Source organism: Phacochoerus africanus, chromosome 15 (assembly GCF_016906955.1).
Source record: "Phacochoerus africanus isolate WHEZ1 chromosome 15, ROS_Pafr_v1, whole genome shotgun sequence".
NCBI lineage: Eukaryota > Metazoa > Chordata > Mammalia > Artiodactyla > Suidae > Phacochoerus > Phacochoerus africanus.
In genome coordinates, this window is record NC_062558.1 from 93,070,390 (window position 1) to 93,091,887 (window position 21,498).

General features: G+C 34.6%; 1 protein-coding gene across 4 annotated transcripts in view; it reads left to right on the plus strand.

Moving 5' to 3' along the window:
- The window catches only part of IPMK (inositol polyphosphate multikinase), a 42,692-nt gene extending 27,586 nt beyond the window's left edge, over positions 1 to 15,106 (plus strand). For all 4 annotated transcript variants that reach the window (XM_047761352.1, XM_047761353.1, XM_047761354.1 and 1 more), the window contains exons 5-6: positions 10,909 to 10,990; positions 12,994 to 15,106. In XM_047761352.1, the coding sequence (XP_047617308.1) occupies positions 10,909 to 10,990; positions 12,994 to 13,616 (705 nt within the window). In that variant the 3' untranslated portion in view covers positions 13,617 to 15,106. The remainder of the gene's footprint in view (positions 1 to 10,908; positions 10,991 to 12,993) is intronic.
- Positions 15,107 to 21,498: the final 6,392 nt, after the last annotated feature.

Sequence of the window (21,498 nt, forward strand, 5' to 3'; positions counted from 1 at the left end):
TTTGAAATTAGGTTATCTGTAACTCCCTAATGTGGGCAGAGATTTTTATTTCTTTTGTTCACTGGCATATGGGCAGTGTCTGAAGTTATTCTTATGCATAGTACATGATTAATGAATGGCTGAACCTCAAGGCTTGGATTCTGGTAATTTTGTTTTTTAAAGAAGATTTAAGTTTAGTGCAAAATAAATAACATGATATGTGAATGTGATATTATTTATGATTTTCCCATAAGAAAAGTGCTAAGTTTTTATATTCAGTAATTTTTATATATATTTAAAAAAGAAAAGGGAAATTAAAAATTAGGTCATTGTTTCAGACTGATTTAAAACTTGCTTTCTTTGCTCATGTCTTTGTGGATTGGCAATATGAGTTGGGCTCAGATGGGCAGCTCTGCTGATCTCATCCAGGGCCCGTCTCGTGGCTGCACTCATCTGATGGCTCAGCGGGGACTGGGTGGCCTGAATGACCTCACTCTCATGTCTAGGAGTAGATACCACCTGTTGGCTGGGTTTTTCTCTTGTGGTCCCTTAACATCCAGAAGGCTAACTGGAGCTTTTTTATGTACTACATTCTAGGAAGGCAAGAGTGAGAGCTACAAGAGCTCTTAAAATTTAGCTTAGGAAGTCACTTTCTGTCACTTCTATGGGGTTTTATTAGGTTGAAGTCTATCACAGGGCCAGTCCATACTGATCGGGAGGAGAAACAGACTCACTGATGGTGGGAATAGAAAAGTCAACAGTATAAATGGCAGCGTGTACAAGGATGTTGAGGCTATCTTTGCAAACAGATGCCACAGTTAAGTAACGTGGAATAAAATCTTCTAAACAAATGGTGTCCCTTCTGCATGTGTGGAGGTAAAATTTGTATATATGATAAATTATTGCTTCTATGTAAGCATGATGAATAGTTTTGCAGTTCATGTAAGGTGATATATAGTCTTCCTTTTGAGTTTTAAACAGGAGAGTTAGTTGGAAGCATTATAAATGAATTAATGTGATAGTTATTACAGCATAATTGACTTTGGTATTCTGATTGTAAATAAAACCAAAGAAATTGTTGATAAGTTATTTCATTTTGGAAAACTCTAATTAAATGTGAGTGTATAGTAAAGGGGAAAATGATAATGGAATAATGGTAAAACAAGGAATAAACATCCCACAGGAATCTGACTGGGCAGCTGTTTAAATGTTTACTGCTTTCAAATCTCTCACCCTCCCACTTTCCTTCTCTCTTTTAGCAGATAACTTTGTCTTCTGCTTTAGAAAAATAAGCCACCATCCAGGATTTCTTTTAATTTCCTGCTAACAGATGTACATACCTAACCTGCAAGTGCTTTCATTTCCTCTTTATTCTTTCCTGTCACATTGAGGAATTTTTCATCCTTCCGAGGACAGTACTTCCCTATGTTTTCTGGGTCACATTCCCTCCTACTTCTTCAGGAGCCTAATACTGTTGATTTTCATGTCTTTTTTTGTATCTTCAACTTCTCTCTGTAGCTTTGTTTTCCTTTTTATTTAATATATGTTCAAATCCCTCTATATAAAAAAAAAAGTCAAAACCCATCCTTATCTTGCTCTGCTTTCTAGCAGTGGAATTAACTTGTTTCCCCCTTTGCAACCAAACTAATTATAGTTGCTTCTGTTGCCTTATTTCCCACTCAATACTCTTCAGCCCATTCCAATCTGGCTTCAGCTCCATCATGCCACTCAGTTGCCTCTTCACTAAGGTCCCTAATGACATCTCCATGTCACTGAATTCAAATAGCATTTTTAATTACTCCTCTTCACTTTGAAAAGCAGCCTTCAGCACTGACTAGGTTTTCCTTGAAACATTTTTTTTGTGTGTTCTACACCCTCTCCTGTTTTTTTCCTAAGACCACTTTGCAGTCTTCTTCATTACGTCATTTCCCTCTATTTATTCTTTAAATATTGAGGCATTCTGCTTAGTTTTATTTTACTGTCTCCCTCTCTTTTATTTCTACTTAAGCCGTGTCTTTTGTTTTCATCAGTTTAGTTTCACTTAAACTGATAACTCAAACTTAATATCTTTAGCCTCTGGTTTTCCTTTGATCTAATCTATATAGCTAACAGCCTATTAAACATTTTACTTAGATAAATTAAAGACATTTGGGACTAATATGTAAAAATCTGACACACATCCCTCTTGCAGAGTAACAACCACAATAGTAGCAGCAAATCTTTTATTATTCTCTGTGTCAATAAATGGCATCATCATACATTCAGTTGTATGAGGGAGAAACCTTATGGTACCATCACCTCTCAGAGCCATCTGTCAATCCTATTGATCTTAATTCCCAGGCACCTGAGTCTCATTATAAAAATGATTCCTCTCCAGACTAGTCTCTCTCTCTTTTTTTTTTTTTGCCATACCTGTGGCATAGTTCCTGGGACAGGGCCTGTGCCACAGCTGCAGCAGCGCTGGATCCTTAACCCACTGTGAGAACTCCCAGAGAAGTCTCTCTTATTTTTTTAGGTATATTATTTTATTTTGTCCCCCCCACCACCCAGGCAGTGACAACATGCTTTTTCTGTCAATTATTTATATATTTAGGTCAGTATGTAAGTATGCATTGTCTGGCCCCAGGTTATATGGAATTCCTGTGCCAGGGATCAGATCCGAATCGCAGCTGTGGCAACACTGGATCCTTTTAACCCACTGTGCCAGGCGGGTAATTGGACCTGTGTCCTGGTGATGCAGAGATGCCACCGATCAATCCTCTTGTGCCACAGCAGGAACTCTCAACATGATTATTTTAATTATTACCCTTAAAAGGGGGAGGGAGGATTATACTGCATTACCATATTCACTCACCCGTCCCTTTTGTGGATGCTTTTTCCGCTGTGGCGAAAATGTATGCCCTGGCTGGCATTAGGAAAAAAGTATAGGCCAGGATCTTCAATCAAAGATCCACGGCCCATGGTCAGCATTTTTCGTTTTGAAGGTCACGGCCTAAGAAATGTGTTCCAGGAGGAAAGGGCCCAGGTGTCACAATAGTTTCTTGGTGAATAAGAAACCATTGCCTAACCTAAAGTCATGAAGATCTACTCCTATTTTTCTTCTACAGTTGAAAATCTTACACTGAGATACATGTACATTTTAAGTTAGTTTTTTTGTGTGTGGTTTGAAAAAGGGAGTCACACTTTATTTTTTTGCCTATGAATATCCAGTCGTCCCAGTGCCATCTTTCCCCCATTGAATGCTCTTGACGCCCTTGTTGAAAATAAATTGACCATAATATGAGAGTTTATTTCTGGACTCTCAGTTCTGTTCTATTGACCCATATTGTCTATCTTTATGCCAGAACAGCACTGTCTCTTTTTTTTCTTCAGCTCTATTGAGGTATAATTGACATAAAATTGTAAGATGTTTAAAGTGTACATTGTGGTGATTTGATACACTTAACACATTGTGAAAGGACTCCCTTCATCTAATTAATTTACACGTCTGTCATCTCACATATCTTATTTGTATGTGTGAGAACATTTAAGTTCTTTTCTCTCAGCAAATTTTAGTTATGCAATACAGTGTTATCAATTTAGTCACCATATTTTACATTAGATCCTCAGACTTTATTCATCTTATAACTGGAGGATTATACTCTTTTACCAACCTCTTCCTATTTCCCCCACCTCCTCCCAGCCCTTGGTAACCACTTTCTATAAGTTTGTTTTGTTTTTTTGGCTTTCATATATAAGTGGTACTGTGCGGTATTTGTCTTTCTTTAGCTGGCTTATTTCATTTAGCATTGAACAGGGAGTGCAGATATATACATGATAATCCTGTTTCCATTTCCTTGGATATATACCCAGGAGTACAGTTGCAGGATCATAATAGTGGTTCTATTTTTTTTTATAATGATTTTTATTTTTTTCCATTATAGCTGGTTTACAGTGTTCTGTCAATTTTGTACTATATAGCAAGGTGACCCAGTTACATGTACATGTATACATTCTTTTTTCTCACATTATCATGCTACATCATAAGTGACTAGATACAGTTCCCAGTGCTGTATATTTTTAAGATTTTAAAGAATTTCCATACTGTTTTCCATAGTTGCCGCATCAGTTTACATTCCTACCAGTAGTACTCAGAGGTTCCCTTTTCTCCAAATTCTCTTGTTATTTTTTGCCTTTTTAATAATGGCCATTCTAACAGGTACGAAGTCATAGCTCATTGAAGGTATTTTTTCAGAACCACTCTGTCTTGATTTAATGTAACTTTGGAGTGAATTTTGAAACCATCAATTGTCAGACTTCCAACTTCATTGTTCTTCTCCAAGATTGTTTTGACTATTCTGGGTCCCTTCAGCCTCACATGAATTTTAGGATCAACTTGTCACTTTGTGTGGAGACGTATCAGCTGAAATTTTGTTAGGAATTATGTTGGATCTGTAGATCAATTTGGGTTCCCCTATTTTTGTTCTCATAGTTTCCTTTCTATAGTAGTTAGTTTACAATTACCTGTTGTTTACTTATCTGAGAAGAGATAATATTGAAGTATGAAATAATAAGTGAGAGTGATAATGTGAATATAGGTTTAATTATAGTTCTAGAATACTAAAATTGGGAGACATACCTTGAATTTTAATTTTTTCAAATAGTTTATTTCTTTTGTAGGTGTTAAATTCATTAAACTTTTTAATCACAAAGGGTTTATAGACTAATAAAGATAGACTTGGATAATTTTAGAATCGATGTTCCAAATTTAAGAATTTTCCTCTAAGACAGTAATGCCTTTAAATTAAAACAACATAAAACCCTTGATATTACTGAATAGACTGAAGTTTATCAAACATAACAGTTTTAAAGTATTTTTCCTCTTATGTTTGACCAGCAGTAGAAGAGGTTTGGTGGGTTGAAGAAATGCTGATTCAGGTATTCTTTATTTTTAAATGAATATCAGCAATTACATTTTTATTTCCTTGTTCCCAAGGTGGTGTAGATAATGACTTCCTTTGGTTTAATGACAAGATTTATCACGATCTGTGTTATAAAAGAGAGCAGAATAGGAACTAAGAGTCAAGGGAGGAGGGGGATAGAGTGACTTGGGGATAGCATTTTGAACTCACAGGGAAAATAATACTTAGAAAACCAAGAAGAAGAAGAGCATATCATGAAATAGGAGAGTACGTAAGTTGACCGGAGCATACTATACATATAGCTAAGTGGGGTATATGTGTATTAGCTTAAAGTGTCAGACTTAAAATATCAGAGAAGTTAATATATTAGCAGTTTCTCTGGGATTTACTGTTTTATTGAAGTAGCATCCTTATGGGTAAACTATTGTGTACATGGTTGTTTAAATTTTCCCGTTTTGTATTGATTCTGAAAACCTGCTGTAACTAGAGGGATTTATTATATTTATTAACCACAAGTAATTGAAACACAATTTGTAGAAATTCACCTGAAATTTCTTTAAAATAGGTAATTTAAGATTTTAGATAATTTTTTAGATGTTCCAGTATGTTTTTGGCAATAACTTAAATTTTCAACAAAGAAATGTGTATTACCCTTAGGGGAAAAGTCACATATCTTAAGTACTGATTTCGTAATTACTGGGGGAAAAGATTCTTCTCTTTTGATCTTTATTGACCACATTGTCTAAAAATCAGACTCTTTGTATATCTCTTTTCTCTCTAATAGTATATGACAGTAATCCTTCAAATTTCTCTTTCTCATTAATAGGAATTGATTTAATAGGAAATGTGTTTTGCTAAAGATATTTGAGTTGGTTTGCTCTTGACATGAGTTCATGTGTATGTATGTTTTGGTTTTCTTTTCTTTTTTTTTTTTTTTTTTTTTGGCCACATCTGTGTTGTGTAGAAGTTCCCAGGAACCCACAACACAGCAGCAACCTGGGTCACTGCAATGACAATGCCTGATCCTTAACTTACTGTGCCACGAAAATGCCGAGTTCATGCAAAATAAGGAACTCATATGGTGAAATATTATCCAGGATGTGCTGGACCTTTTTTTTTTTCCTTGTCATTCTGTCCTCTTCATGTCCTCCAGCTTTCCTTTCCATTAATAAAAAAATTTACCATTTTTGCTACCTATTTAGGTATTTTTAAGGTGATACTATAGCTTTTGATTACATATATGTTTGCAACTGACCAAGACTAGGGGTTGGGTAGAGACTGGAGAAATTCTCAGATCTCTTTCCATTTTAGCCTTAAATAGTAAAATAGAAGTAAATAGAGGCACTTGAAACAAATGCAACATTGTAAATTAACTATACTTCAATAATAAGTAAATAAAAAGTAAGTAGAGGAAGAGGAAAATATCAATAAAGGAGCCCCATTGAAACTATTTAGCTTTGGTCTATATATGAAATTTAGATTTTTCAAAAAAAAATTAATTTAGCCCAGATAACACATCCCTGAATAGTAGCATGGTGACAGTTTTGAAAATCTTCTTTTGGGGGTACATTTCCTAGTTTGTAGTTTACGTGATTGGATATTTGAAAATTCTTCTCATTTTTTTGTGTTTAATATATTTATTCAGATTATTAATTTTCTTAATTTCATCCTTTTTTTTTTTAAATGCAACTTTAATTTTTTTTTTGGCTATGTCCATGACATGTGGAAGTTCCTGGGCCAGGGATCAAACCTGCACAACAGTTTGCGACCTGCGCCACAGCTGCAGCAACACCAGATCCTGAACCTGCTGCACCACAAGGCAACTTCCAGTTTCATCCTTTTTTACTGCAACATAAATGACATATAACATGGTGTATATTTGAGTTATATAACATGTTGATTTTATACATTTATATATTGCCATATGATTGCCAGGTAGCAGTAGCTGATATCTCTGTCACTTTGAAAATCCTTTTAAAAACATTTCTGAGTATAGAGAACGCGAATGTTGTGGTTTTTTAAAACCCATTTTGGATGATTAACTGGTCTTATAAAAATAGTTTTTCCTCCAGTCAAATGTAATTTTGGTATTTACAAAATGCTTTCTTCCATTCATTGTAACACTTTGTTCAGGATAAATTATCTTTCTTTAATAGGCAATAAGTGTGTGTAAGAACACAATTCTGTTTTGAACTTTTTGTTGTTGTTGTTGTTGTTGTTGCTATTTCTTGGGCCGCTCCCGTGGCATATGGAGGTTCCCAGGCTAGGGGTTGAATCGGAGCTGTAGCCACCGGCCTATGCCAGAGCCACAGCAACGCGGGATCCGAGCCGCGTCTGCAACCTACACCACAGCTCACGGCAACGCCGGATCGTTAACCCACTGAGCAAGGGCAGGGACCGAACCCGCAACCTCATGGTTCCTAGTCGGATTTGTTAACCACTGTGCCACGACGGGAACTCCTGTTTTGAACTTTTTGAATAAAGTGGAGCATTTGAGGTAGATGGTAATTAGCCGTATCAGAATGAAATTTACAGAATATCAGTATCTAAAGCAATATATTCTTTTTTAAAATAAAAAAATTATATTCAAGTGTATTTGATTTACAGTGTTGTGCCAATTTCTGCTATACCGTAAAATGACCCAGTCATACGTGTATTCCCTTTCTTATATTCGCTTCCATCATGGTCTATCCCAAGAGACCAGATATAGTCCCCTGTGCTATACAGTAGAACCTCATTGCTTACCCATTCTAAATGTAGTAGTTTCATCTGCTAATCTCAAATTCCTAGTCCATCCCACTCCTTGTTCGTCCCCCTTGGCAACTACAAGTCTGTTCTCTGTGTGAATCTATTCCTGTTTTGTAGATAGGATCATTTATGCCGTATTTTAGATTCCACATGTAAGCAGTATCAAATGGTGTTTGCCTTTCTTTTTCTGACTTACTTCACTCAGTATGGTAATCTTTAGTTGCATCCATGTTGCTGCAAATGGCATTATTTCATTCTTTTTTATAACTGAGTAGTATTCCATTCTAGATATGTACCATATCTTCTTAATCCATTCATCTGTTTATGGACATTTCCATTGCTTCCATGTCTTGGCTGTTGTGAATAGTGTTGCTATGAAAGTATAGGTGCATGTATCTTTTTAAAGCAATATATTCCTTTTTTTTTTTTTTTTTTTTTACTTTTTAGGGCTGCACCTGCGGCATATGAAAGTTCCCAGCTAGAGTTTGAATCTGAACCGTAGCTGCCGCCTATGTCACAGCCACAGCCATGCCAGATCTGAGGCATGTCTGCGACCTACACCACAGCTCATGGCAGCACCATATCCTTAACCCACTGAGCAAGGCCAGGGATCAGACTTGCATCCCCATGGATTCTAGTCGGGTTCGTTACTACTGTGCTACCACAGGAACTCCTAAAGCAATATATTCTTAATGTTTCTTAAAAATACTTAAAATTGATGATATACATTGTTGTATGGTTCAAACTCCAAGAGTTTAGAAATATATAGAGTGAGAAGTCACCCCCCACACAGGATACTATGTTATAGTTATTTTTTTCCCCCTAAGTGTCCTTCCAGGGATATTTTAAACATATACAAGTAAACACCGCATATATGTATTCTTTCATTGCAAAGCTTATTCTGAACACTGTTCTGTATCTTGCTTTTTTCCCATTTAACATACAGAGATTTTTCCGTAGTGGCACAGTATTATAATTTAACTGGCTCACTTTGATGGATCCTTTGAATGTTTCCAATCTTTTGCTATTGCAAATAATGTTACAAATGAGTAACTAGGACCTACCTCATTCCACCAGAGTGCTAGGGTATTTATGGGATAAGTTCCTAGAGGGGAATTGCTGAGCTTATATGGGTTTATAATTGTGGTAGTTATTGGCAGCCTGCCTGATATAGAGTAATGGTTTTGAACCAGGGGCAATTTTGTTCCCTATGGAGTCATTGGCAATGTCTGCAGACATTTTTGGTTGCCATAATTTTGGGGAAGGCTGTGTACCTGGTATCTTTGAGAGCTGTTTGATTTCTGTGAACTCTTCAAGTACCTCTAAATTACCTTTTCTGTTTGTCTTTTGACTTCTTCATAGCAAAAACACTGAACATTAAAAAAAAAGTATATGATGCAGATTTCTGAGTTTGAGTTAGAAATGCCTTCCTTAATTATCCGTTAGCTAAGAATAATTCCATCTTTGCGGGAGAGGCACTTTTATCATTTTGTTTTGTTCACTTTGATCTTCAATGTATTTAACATTTATCCTGCTGTAAGTTATAAATACAACATTTTTTTTCCAGATCACTAAGTAATTCTTATAATATCATTTAATAATCTTTTTCTACTAGTTTACAATACCGTTATCACATATAAACTTCTCTTACGTTTTTGATTCTAAAATATATTTTAATGGAATTATTGTCTTGAAGAGATATCTGCACTCCTAAGAAGATGGATTCTTTATCAAAACAATGGAATATTTTTGAGCCACAAGAAAGAAGGAAATCCTGCCATGGATGAAACCATAAGGGCATTTTGCTAAGTGGAATAAGCCAGCCAAAGAAAGACAGATACTGTGTGGTAGCACTTAAATGTGGAATCAAAAAAGAGAAACCCCTCAAACAAAATTGGCTTCATAGAAACAGAATAAAATGGAGGTTTCCAGAGGCTTGGGGGAGGGGGAGATGGGGAGATGTAGGTCAGAAGGTACAAAGTCACTTATAAGGTGAATAAGTTCTGAGGAGCTAATGTCCATAGGTGGTGACTATAGTTAATAATGTAATATTATATACTTGAAATTTCCTGAGAGTAGATCTTAAGCATTCTCACCACATACACATACTAAAAATGAGTTAACTATGTGGGGTGATGTGTTTGTTTATTTTCTTGATCTCAGCAATCATCCTACAAAGTATATGTATACCAGATAATCACGTTGTACACTTTAAATATGTAAAATCATACTTATCATTTATTTCTCCTTGTCATTTATTCCTTATTGAAAGAAATATAAATAAAGTATGTTTTGATATCTGACAAGATGCAAGTTTAGTCCCTCTGCTAATCTCATTTGGATTTTTCCTAGCTATTGTTTTTCTGTATGAACTTTAAAGTTAGTTTATATGATTAAAATAATTATTGGTGTCTCATTTTATTTCTGGATTAGTTTTACCTTTTTTTTTTTTTCTTCCCCTTTTAGGGCCACAGGTGTGGCATATGGAAGTTTCCAGGCTAGGGGTCCTACACCACAGCTCACAGGCAATGCTGGATCCTTAACCTGCTGAGTGGGGCCAGGGGTCAAACCCACATCCTCACGGATGGATACTAGTTGGGTTAGTTTCTATTGTGCCATGACGGGAACTCCCTCTGGATTAGTTATATCTCTTATGATGCTGAATCATGCTCTCTGAGAACATGGATATGTGTTTGTGTATATGTCTTAGGAATGTTCTAAAGATGTCTTTATTTACACCTTAGTCTTTTTTAGTTTATAACTATGTTTTATTTCTTTTTTATTGTTAATTGTAAATAGAGTCTTTTGCTTCATTTTCTAACCTGTCATTTATATTATGAAAGTTTATTTTACTTTTCAAATTCTTATGCCTTTTATTTCTTTCTCTTACCTATTTGTATTTGCTAGAAACTCCAGGACAATATTAGATAATAATGGTGATAAAAAACATTGTGGTAGCATATTTTTTGTAGAAGTTTCTTGTATTTTAGGACAGATGCTTCCTTCTGTTTTAAACTTGATGCTAACTTTTGGTGGATTAAGCTAATTTTTTTCATGTTGGAAATACTGATCTATCCTAAAGAGTTTTCATCAATAGTGCATGTAAATTTGCTAAATGCCTTTTTAGCATCCATTGCTATGACAATATGATTTTTTTTATCATAAATCCATCAGAATGAGTTATATGAGTAGATCTTCCCATGTTTCACCATCCTTGCATTGCTAGGATAAATCCCCTGTAGTCAAATTAGTTTTTAATATGCATTGCTTTTTCTGACAGGTTTACCATGTTCATTCTGATAGCTATGAGACACAAAACCAACACTATGGAAGAAGCTTAACAAAAGAAACTCTAAAGGATGGTAAGGATTAAAAAACCATACTTCAGTGCTTTTATTTACACAGTTATCAAAATAATTTAAGATTTTCCATGTGGACATGGAGAACAGACTTGTGATTGCCAAGGGGGAGGAGAAGGGAGTGGGATGGACTGGGTGTTTGGGGTTAGTAGATGCAAACTAGTGGATTTGGAGTGGATAAGCAATGAGATGCTAACTGTATAGCACAGGGAACTATATCTAGTCACTCGTGGTGGAATATGATGGAGGATAATGTGAGAAAAAGAATATATATATGTATGTGTGTGTGTGTTTATGACTGGGTCACTTTGTACTGCAGAAATAGACACAACATTGTAAATTAACTATAATAAAAAAGGTTTTACATGTGCAAGTTTAACGTACAAGTTTCTGGAACTATGTAACAAATAAACAAGTGGCATTACAAGTAGTTTATATAAATATTAACATAATATGTTTCTAAAATATTTATGGCCAAGATAAATATTTAGCAGTGATATCATAGATATCCAAAAATAATATTCTAATAAAGTTTATTCTTAGCTCTGAGATGGGGAAGAGCTTATGAGTAGTGTAAATAGTTTGAAGAATTTTTTTAAAGTATAGTTGATCTGCAATGTTGTGCCAATTTCTGCTGTACAACAAAGTGACCCAATCATACATATACATAAGTTTGAAGAATTTTCGTTTCATGTATACAAAATAAACATCCCCAGTGTTTGCTCTTAACAATTGGTATTTGCCCTGAAATACTTAACCATAACAAGATAATACTTGATTGGCCCTTTATTAAAATATTTCTCAGGAGTTCCCGTTGTGGCGTAGTGGTTAACGAATCCGACTAGGAACCATGAGGTTGCGGGTTCGGTCCCTGCCCTTGCTCAGTGGGTTAATGATCCGGCATTGCCGTGAGCTGTGGTGTGGGTTGCAGACGCGGCTCAGATCCCGCGTTGCTGTGGCTCTGGTGTAGGCCGGTGGCTACAGCTCCGATTGGACCCCTAGCCTGGGAATCTCCACATGCCGCAGGAGCGGCCCAAGAAATAGCAAAAAAAAAGACAAAAATATTTCTCAGTTTAATATGAATATATTTTTTAGCAATTTCTGTCCCAAAGCTGGGAAACAACAAAAATTAAAAAATATATACCAATAAATTCCCAAATACGATAAAATATGTATAAATAATTTTAAAAGAGGCCTAATCTGACAGGTTAGAAGATGTGAAAGTCTCAATTTTGAATAATATACTGAACTTGAAGTAGTACTAGTCCCCAAAGCAAGCTTAACTTTTGTGAAAAGATTGATTTAATCTATATTATAGAGAACAAAAAATTAAGTACAGTTATGGTTTTGTATTTTGGTGATGGGCTCTTGGCATCATTAAAGCAATTATGATTTGACTGTGGGTTCTAGATTAGTTCTTTTTTGCTTTTTAGGACCGCACCTGCAGCACATGGAGGTTCCTAGGCTAGGGGTTTATTCAGAGCTACAGCTGCCGGCTTACACCACAGCCACAGCAACGCCAGACCCAAGCCACTTCCACAACCTACACCACAGCTCATGGCAACCTCACTGAGCGAGGCCAGGGATCGAACCCTCAACCTCATGCTTCCTAGTCAAATTCGTTTCCACTGCACCACGATGGGAACTCCCTAGATTAGTTCTTGAATGTGATTCTAACAAAAAGGAATCTTAACTATGAACTTTCTCATAATAGCAAAAGAAGCAAATTTGGAATCTTGTTACTTAAGAGAATATATAGAGAGAGCACTAAACTAGAAGTATACATGTAATAAATTTTTTTGTCTGAGTAAAGTATTTCACTAGTAAGAGCATCTTCTGCAGAAATTAAGTTGAACTCCAAGATTCTGTATTTGACTAGAATTCTTATCTTTGCATTTAATTGCAAGGGCTAATGGGAGAAAAGTGAAGAATTGTATCTGAGATTACTTCTCAAATGATAACTATTTCCTAATTTCATTATAATCCAAATATTTTCCTTTTTATAGGAGTCTCTCGTTTTTTTCATAATGGATTCTGCTTAAGAAAAGATGCTGTTGCTGCCAGTATTCAGAAGATTGAGAATATTCTGCAGTGGTTTGAAAGTCAGAAGCAGCTTAACTTTTATGCAAGTTCATTACTATTTGTTTATGAAGGTTCATCTCAGCCAACTACTACAAGATCAAATGACAGAACTTTGGCAGAAAAGTTTTTGTCCAAAGGACAACTCTCAGACACAGATGTACTGGAGTACAATAATAATTTTCACATGTTAAATTCTACAGCAAATGGAAAAATAGAGGCCTCAGTGGGCAAAAGCTTATCCAAAATGTATGCTCGTCACAGAAAAATGTATTCAAAAAAGCATCATAGTCAGACTTCGTTAAAAGTTGAAAATATAGAGCAAGACAATGGGTGGAAAAGCATGTCACAGGAACACTTAAATGGAAATGTACTTTCCCAACTGGAAAAAGTTTTCTACCATCTTCCCACTGGTTGCCAAGAGATTGCAGAAGTAGAAGTTCGAATGATAGACTTTGCTCATGTGTTCCCTAGCAACACTGTAGATGAGGGATATGTTTATGGGCTGAAGCATTTAATTACTGTACTGCAGAGTATTTTAGACAATTGAATCCTTTGCTGCAGTCTTTTAAATGGGTGGGGCAATCATAATGAAGAGCAGCAATTAATATCTCTGCACTCGTAATGCTATGTAAAAAATTTGTATTGTGAGTCTACGTTTTATTTGTCTTTATACTTTTGGTAGAAGGGTTAACTTTTTTATAACCTTACTCAGGAAAACTAATTATTTGTTCATTAGAAATCTATGAAGAATAAAGAAACTTAGGAAAGTTAAGCAGGGAATGTGGTGGTACATGGCTTAAACATCATCCATTTGGCTCAAGCAAAATGCAAACCATTATTCAGTCATTATGAGTTTAGTTAGCTTTCTGTAGCCAATTTATCATGAAATCTGTCCACTCAACTTTGACAATGAGCCATATCTAAGCTTACTACATTACTAGACTAGTTTCAAAAATCTAGAAAGCACAGATTGATATCCTTAGTATTGCTATGTATGAAGTTGTTAAAACTGGAGAAAATTCTACAGAAATAAGTACTCTTGAGGTTTTATATTAAAAGTTCAGACCAGCATATCAAAAGGTGCTTCTTAGTAAAATGATTTAAAATTTATTACATTCCAAAAGATTTTCCCTTTAATTTTCATTTATGTACGTATTTCAGAATATCATACTTCATGAAAAAGATACTAGAAACGAACAACAACAACAAAAGTCTTGAAATTAAGGGCACTGATAATCTTGTCAGGGTTAGAAGAAGAGGGAAGTTATTTGCAGGGAACAATGTTTTTCTTTTAAGATCTTTCATTTATGGGAAACTTAGAATATATACTTACTACATTGTGACAAATATTACAAACCATATAATATACCCTTTACTCTGACTGCAGTTTTAAAAAGGTGGATGATTAAAGCTATTATTTTTCCTTTAAATAACTTTTGAGAGTTTTTTTCTCTTATAACTTGTATTTTTATGTCCCCAGTTAGTTAAGCAGTGGTTTTTTCTCTTATAACTTGTATTTTTATGTCCCCAGTTAGTTAAGCAGTGGTATGAATATATGTTGCTAAAGAGTGTTCTCAGAATTCTCATAAGCAATGAAGGACAACATCCAGCATTCTGAGTGTTACGAAAAATACCATGTGTAATGTAAAACTTCTGTGTGTCTGCAGTGCATCATGCAGAGTTTGGTGCATATGTAAATTCATGCTTCTCTTTCATTCTTACAATTTTATATCATAGAGAATTTCATGGAATGAGGGCAGTGCTATTTTTCTTGGAAAAATTAGGTTTGTAAGTATTATCTGTGTTTCACATCCACCACCTTTTAAAAAATAACTATTTGTTGTCGAAAACATTTAAAACTTTGAAATTAAATTTGCAAAAATGTCAGATGTTTATGTTTTCATTATTTGCACTTTGATTCACTAATAAAACATCTAAGTAGTTAACAGTTTTGCCATATTCCTGAAAATTGAGCTGTGAACTCTTAGACAGTTCCCCCTTTTTATCCCCCAAATTAAACTTTTATTTTTAAATTTTTTTGTGTGTCTTTTTGCCATTTCTTGGGCTGCTCCCACGACATGTGGAGGTTCCCAGGCTAGGGGTCTAATCGGAGCTGTAGCTGCCAGCCTATGCCAGAGCCACAGCAACGCGGGATCTGAGCCGCGTCTGCGACCTACACCACAGCTCACGGCAATGCTGGATCTTTAACCCACTGAGCAAGGCCAGGGATCAAACCTGCAACCCCACGGTTCCTAGTCAGATTCATTAACCACTGAGCCACGACGGGAACTCCCCAAATTAAACTTTTAAATTCATGCTCCTTTTTTTTCTTTTTTCTTTTTTTTTTGTGTGAAGCAAAGTATCACAATTTTGTGTTTATCTCAACTTCCAAACCCTCTCTGAATGTACTTTCCAAATATCTGAGCACAAAGAGAATACCAAAAGCTGTATGAATTCTGTGCTTAGTGAATTTATTAAGCCCGAATACTTTAAAAATTCATATGCATTTGTTACGGCAAAATTTGATTGTTTTCAATCTTTTATTTAGAGCCAGTGTAGCTATTTTCCATAGGGACTTCGTATTTTTCCCAACTGCCTAAGTGGGTATTGCTGTAGCTTTTTTTGTGGGGTTGAATTTCAAGTCTTAGAAATTTTTTTAGTTTTATTTTTTTTCTCTTACAGTGTAGACTTTTGTTGTTGTTGTTGTTTTTGTTATTTGGATAGTGCTTCAATAACTCTTCAGCTCAGATGATTAAACACTATTTTGAATCTTAAGACATTTTTTTGTATGGGATGGTATCAGCCTATGTACAATGAATTTAATAAATTGAAGTATTATCAGATTCTCTGCGCATTTTAGCTTAATAAAGTGTGAATTGGCCGTTCCAGATTTCCTTTTATCTATATTTGGAAATATAGTTTTGTAAAATCAATGTCTTTTTTGATACAATAGATAATGTTTTGTTTTAATAAAACAAGTGCTTTTATCTTTTGTTTTTCAGGGAAGGGATTCACATTGGTTCTGTTTGTTTACATTTTTTTTAATCACTGTTATCCAATCCTATTTTATGTTACTTTATAAGTAAGCTTACATGTAACAGAAGTATCTGTTTGTGTTATCTACATGTGACCATTTTAGTATCTAGTCCAGTCATTTAACATTATGCTGAAATTTACCACTGTGGGGATGGATGATCACTGTTCACCAAGCATATTTAAAACACTTAAATGTTTAAGAAATAATAATAAGGATATAGTTTGGGTTAATAGGATTATCATAGTTTTTTTCCCCCACTAGGAAACATAAACAATGAGTTTAGTGTATTTCTTAGGGAATGCACTCGTGAAAGGACTTTAAGAAATTGTGGATAGTGAATAACATTTCTCTAATAAAAATTTAAATTGTATATTAGTTTTATAATAAAAGTATTTACATTAATTGATATTTTAATATGGATGGAAGTTGCATAGATTCAAATAAATTAAAAATTGATAAATGCTAAATATTTTATCTAAATAGTTTTTCAAGAAACAGTTGTGAAAATGTGTATATTAAATGACTTAACATGAAGCGTGTGGTATTTTCAACTCAGTATTCATTACTTTATGTGTCCGGAAAGATTGTACTTACTATGCCCTCTTTACACTACAATTTGCTGTTGTGAGGTTTTAGATTGTGTTCAGCTGAATAAGAACTTTTAAAATGATTATAATTTACTCTTATGATGTCCAAGATGATCTTCGTATCTCCTTACCACCTATATATCAAATTTATAATGTAACCTACGATAGAATTAATTTTCAGAGATATTTTGGTTGCAATTTTCTTGTTTCATGCAGCTGAAAACATTTGTTTCTAGGATTGGGAATATTAAAAGATGATGTAGGATGAAAGAAAATGGTAAAACAATGAAAGAATATTATTTGAAATTTTGGCCACTATTTTAAAGCATTGTCATCATTTTGGTACCATTTGCTCTTAGTACTTTGGCATTTGATACTTTAAAACTTGATTTGCTTAAAAGTTCTTTACAAGGCTTTGTAATAATCTTCCTTATCCAGTGCCTTTAACCTTGATTTGATATATTGTAGCCTTGGTTATCCTTCTGTTACATACTGTAATGTCTTCATAGCCTAGACTTAAGTTTAAAAAAAAATATTGTCAATTTGGTCATGTAAAGCGGTAGTTGTCTATACTTTGGGAAAACAAGCAATGTTGCCTATTTTAACCCCAGAATATACAGTTATGAACCAATCAGACTAAGCCCTGACCATTTCCAGCATTCTGTCTAGATGGGGTGGGTTCTGGCTTAATTGAAATAGAGATATGGAGAAATACATATTTATTTAAAGATAATAAAATTAATTAGCATTTGAGTTTGTGTAAAGATAAGGTAATTGAGATAAAGCAACTAACAGTATGTTAACGAGGTTAAAAATAATACTTTGCAGTATTGTAACCTCTTTTTGACATTTGAGTTTATGGATAGCATTAAAAGGCCTTAATTTTTCACTTTTGCTGGTAAAGGTACATTTGCTTAGACTGTTCATTTAGAGTAGTGTTCTTTTTTTTTTTGTCTTTTGTCTTTTTTTAGGGCCATACCTGCGGCATATGGAGGTTCCCAGGCTGGGGGGTCTAATTGAAGCTGTTGCTGCTGGCCTATACCAGAGCCACAGCAACCCCAGATCCAAGCCTCGTCCGTGACCTATACTACAGCTCACGGCAATGCTGGATCCTTAACCCACTGAGCGAGGCCAGAAATTGAACCCGCAACCTCATGTTTCCTAGTCGGATTCGTTTCCGCTGTGCCACGCCGGGAACTCCTAGAGTATTTTAACGTAATATTACTGTGAAAAGCATTCCATCACATATTCATGAGCAAATTGCTACACGTTTTAAAAATTGTACTTTACAACTTAGTACAAATGTTTTAGGCCTCAGTCTTCAAATCACTGATATTTTAAATTTGGCAATGGATATGAAATTACTTTTAGTCTTACAGAATGATTATATTGTTAAAATGCTTGTTAATATCTTAGGAAGGTTGGAGTTTCCATCTTTTTGGAGTTAATGTTTAAATTTTTTTTACTTATTTTGATAATGTAAGAGGAAATCGTATTCATGCAATTAAATTAGTAAAATTATACTCTAAAGAAATTTTTTTAGTTGTTAAAATTTGTCATTACTGGGCTTAAATTTTGGCCTCATACTCATTTACAATATATATTAACACATTTGATTATGAAGTGAAATAGTCTTAAATACGATGTATGATGCACCTGCATATAAATGAAAACGGTGTGCACAAAGACACTTTACTATGGGAGCTGAACTGGAGGATTTTTGAAAGCATGTGATATTGCACCTAAAATTGTGTTCTTAGTGACTATGCTAAATTTATTGTACTTGATGGATGAATGTATTTAGTCAGAGTTACTTTTGTTTAAATGTCTAAGCAATGTCTTTTTTTAAAATGTATTTGTAATTTGTACTATTGATGGGGGGTGTTCTTGGACTGCAGGGGTTGTTGTTAATGTGTGATTTGTGTTTTTATTTTATAGAATCATCTAATGTGATACAATGATTTTTATATAAGTGATATTTAGATAATTCTAATAACTGTATATTTGACACCCTATTAAAATGTTTTGCATTGGCGCTTTTTTCTTTAATTGTAATATGCTAACAAACTCATGATAGTTTGAAAATAACTTGTTCATTCAACAAACATTTGAGTACATACTATGTACCAAAATTTATGGAAATCATCAGAGATTCAAAGATGATTTAAGACAGGATGTTAATAGAAGTGTGAGCATGGAAATGAAAAAAATAGGTCCAGCTATTTTTTATGAATATTTTTTCTATCTTAAGGATTAAAATCTTTGGAATCAACCTCATAGGAGAAGTATGCTATAAGAGAAATAAATTGACTTGGCTGTGAAAATGTATACTGTAATTTAAAAACTTGAGAAATAGGTAAGATATTTTGGCATGTATTTGAAATTCCATGAATCAGTTAATTAATAACTAATTATTTTTGTCACTCATTTATTAAAAATGGAGGGCTCAGTCCAATATCTCCCCCTTATCTATTTGGCTTTGGGGATTTAAAAAAGTTGAGTTAAGGGATCTAGTACTTGTCTTCAAGATGTATACTACTTGGTAGAAGAAAAACATAAATGTGGGAAAATGTTATTGGGGCTGTGACTGACAGATCTAACACTCTGGACTTAACTTTGCCAAAGCAGTCAGTGGGTTTATCCCTAATTTCTAGTTTCTAGGTCTATAATTCTGTGTAACCTTAAGTAGGATAATTAGTCAGACTCGTGCTCAGTAACTATGCAAATACATGCTATGTAGCTTTTCACAGCTGTTTAATTTTTTTTATAGCTTTTGTAAAGACCTTTTTTTTTTTCTTTTTTACAAAGGGCTCAAGTATCTGACTCTTTGAAATATGATTTTCATATGCTTTTGATTTAGGCTGTGAATAGCAGCTAGCACTTGCAGCTTCCACACAACAGATCTATAAATAACTGCAAGTATCACATTGTTCTTAAACTATTTATAGTAATCCTTTTAAAAGGCATTGCACAATTTCTTTCATTTTCAGGAGAAGATATTGAAGGTAAGTGATGACTGTTTTCCTCACACATAACTAATTTTAGGCCAGGAGGTGCTAGGCTGTTCTGTAGTCATTTCCAGAGTCATTGTTATTTCTGTCTCTTTCCTCAAAACAGAGCAAAGCAAACTCCTACCAAGTAGCTGCTCTCCCTCCTTATTGCAGTAATCTATTCATAGCCCCTCTAGTGATGGGCTAAATATAACACCTGGCTTACAGTCATACTCCCCACCCAAATTTCTGAGGTTATTCTTGGTGATGTGCATGTATATATAGATGATTTTCCCAGCACCCTACCCTGTTCATAACCACCTTACTTGGGATTTTTGTTTTCACCCCCACTTCAGCCACTCATTCTTATGGGGACACCCTAGACATTACTTATTACTATCCCACTCACTACCTCCTAAATTTATAATTCCTTCTCCCCAATATGTTTATTTTTTATTATTTTTAATAGTCGTTTGTTCCTCTTAATGCCCTACCCCTATCTTGCCCCTCCATCCTTCCCTCTCCACTGGTAGTAACTAGGTGGTTCTTTGTGTATGTGATTCTGTTTGTTTTGTTATAGTCATTTGTTTTGTTTGGACTTCACATGTAAGTGGTAACATATGGTATTTGTCTTTCTCTGACTTGTACTGAACATTGCATGCTCCAGGTCCACCCATATTGCACATGGCAAAATTTCAGTATATACCACATTTTCTTTATCCATTCATCTGTTGATGGATACTTAGGTTGCTTCCATATCTTGGCAAATGTAAATAATGCTTTTATGAACATTGTGGTATATGTATCTTTTCCAATTAGTCTTTTTTTCTTCAGGACTAGACTGAATCATATGGTAGTTTGATTTTTAGTTTTCTGAGGAACCTCCGTACTGTTTTCCATAGTAGCTATACAAATTTATACTCCCACCAACGATGTACAAATGTTTGCTTTTCTTTACATTCTACGAACATTTGTTGTTTGTGTTCTTTTTGATAATAACCATTCTGACAAATGTGAGGTGATATTGCAATTTTGATTTGTATTTCTCAGATTAGTGATGTTGAGCATCTTTTCATGTGCCTGTTAGCTATCTTATGTGTGTTCTTTGATAAAAGGTCTATTCAGATCTTATGCATATATTTAAATTGAGTTGTTTGATTTTTGATATTGAATTGTATGAGTTTATATATTTTGAATATTAACCCCTTATCAGTCATATCATTTGCAAATATTTTCTCCCATTCAAGAGGCTGTCTTTTTGTTTTGTCGATGGTTTTCTTGGCTGTGCAAAAGCTTTAAAATTTAATTAGGTCTCATTTGTTTAGTTCTGCTTTCATTTCCTTTGCCTTAGGAGACAATTTCAAAAAAATATTGCTGTGATTTATGTCGAAGAGTGTTCTGCCTGTGTTTTCTTCTGGGATTTTAATGTAAGTTTCTAGTCTTATATTTAAGCCTTTAATCTATTTTGAGTTTGTTTTTGCATAGAGCCTGAGAAAATGTTCTAATTTCATTCTTATACATGTAGCTGTCCAGTTTTCCCAGCATCGCTTATTGAAGAGAGTATCTTTTAGGTCACTTTTTTTTTCTTTTCTTTTTGCTCCACCAGAATCTCTGGTGCATTGATCCTAACTTTGTACTTTCCATCATCTTCATGTCCTCATTTTCATCCTTACACATCTGAGTTCTAGAGCCCTTCACTATAGCTTGCCCCACACACAGCCACAAAGGCTCTAGCCTCATTCCTTCCATCACATTCACCAGGCCAACCCCCACCCCTGATTGCTTTCCATTTTCTTACCAACTTAGATGAGCTGA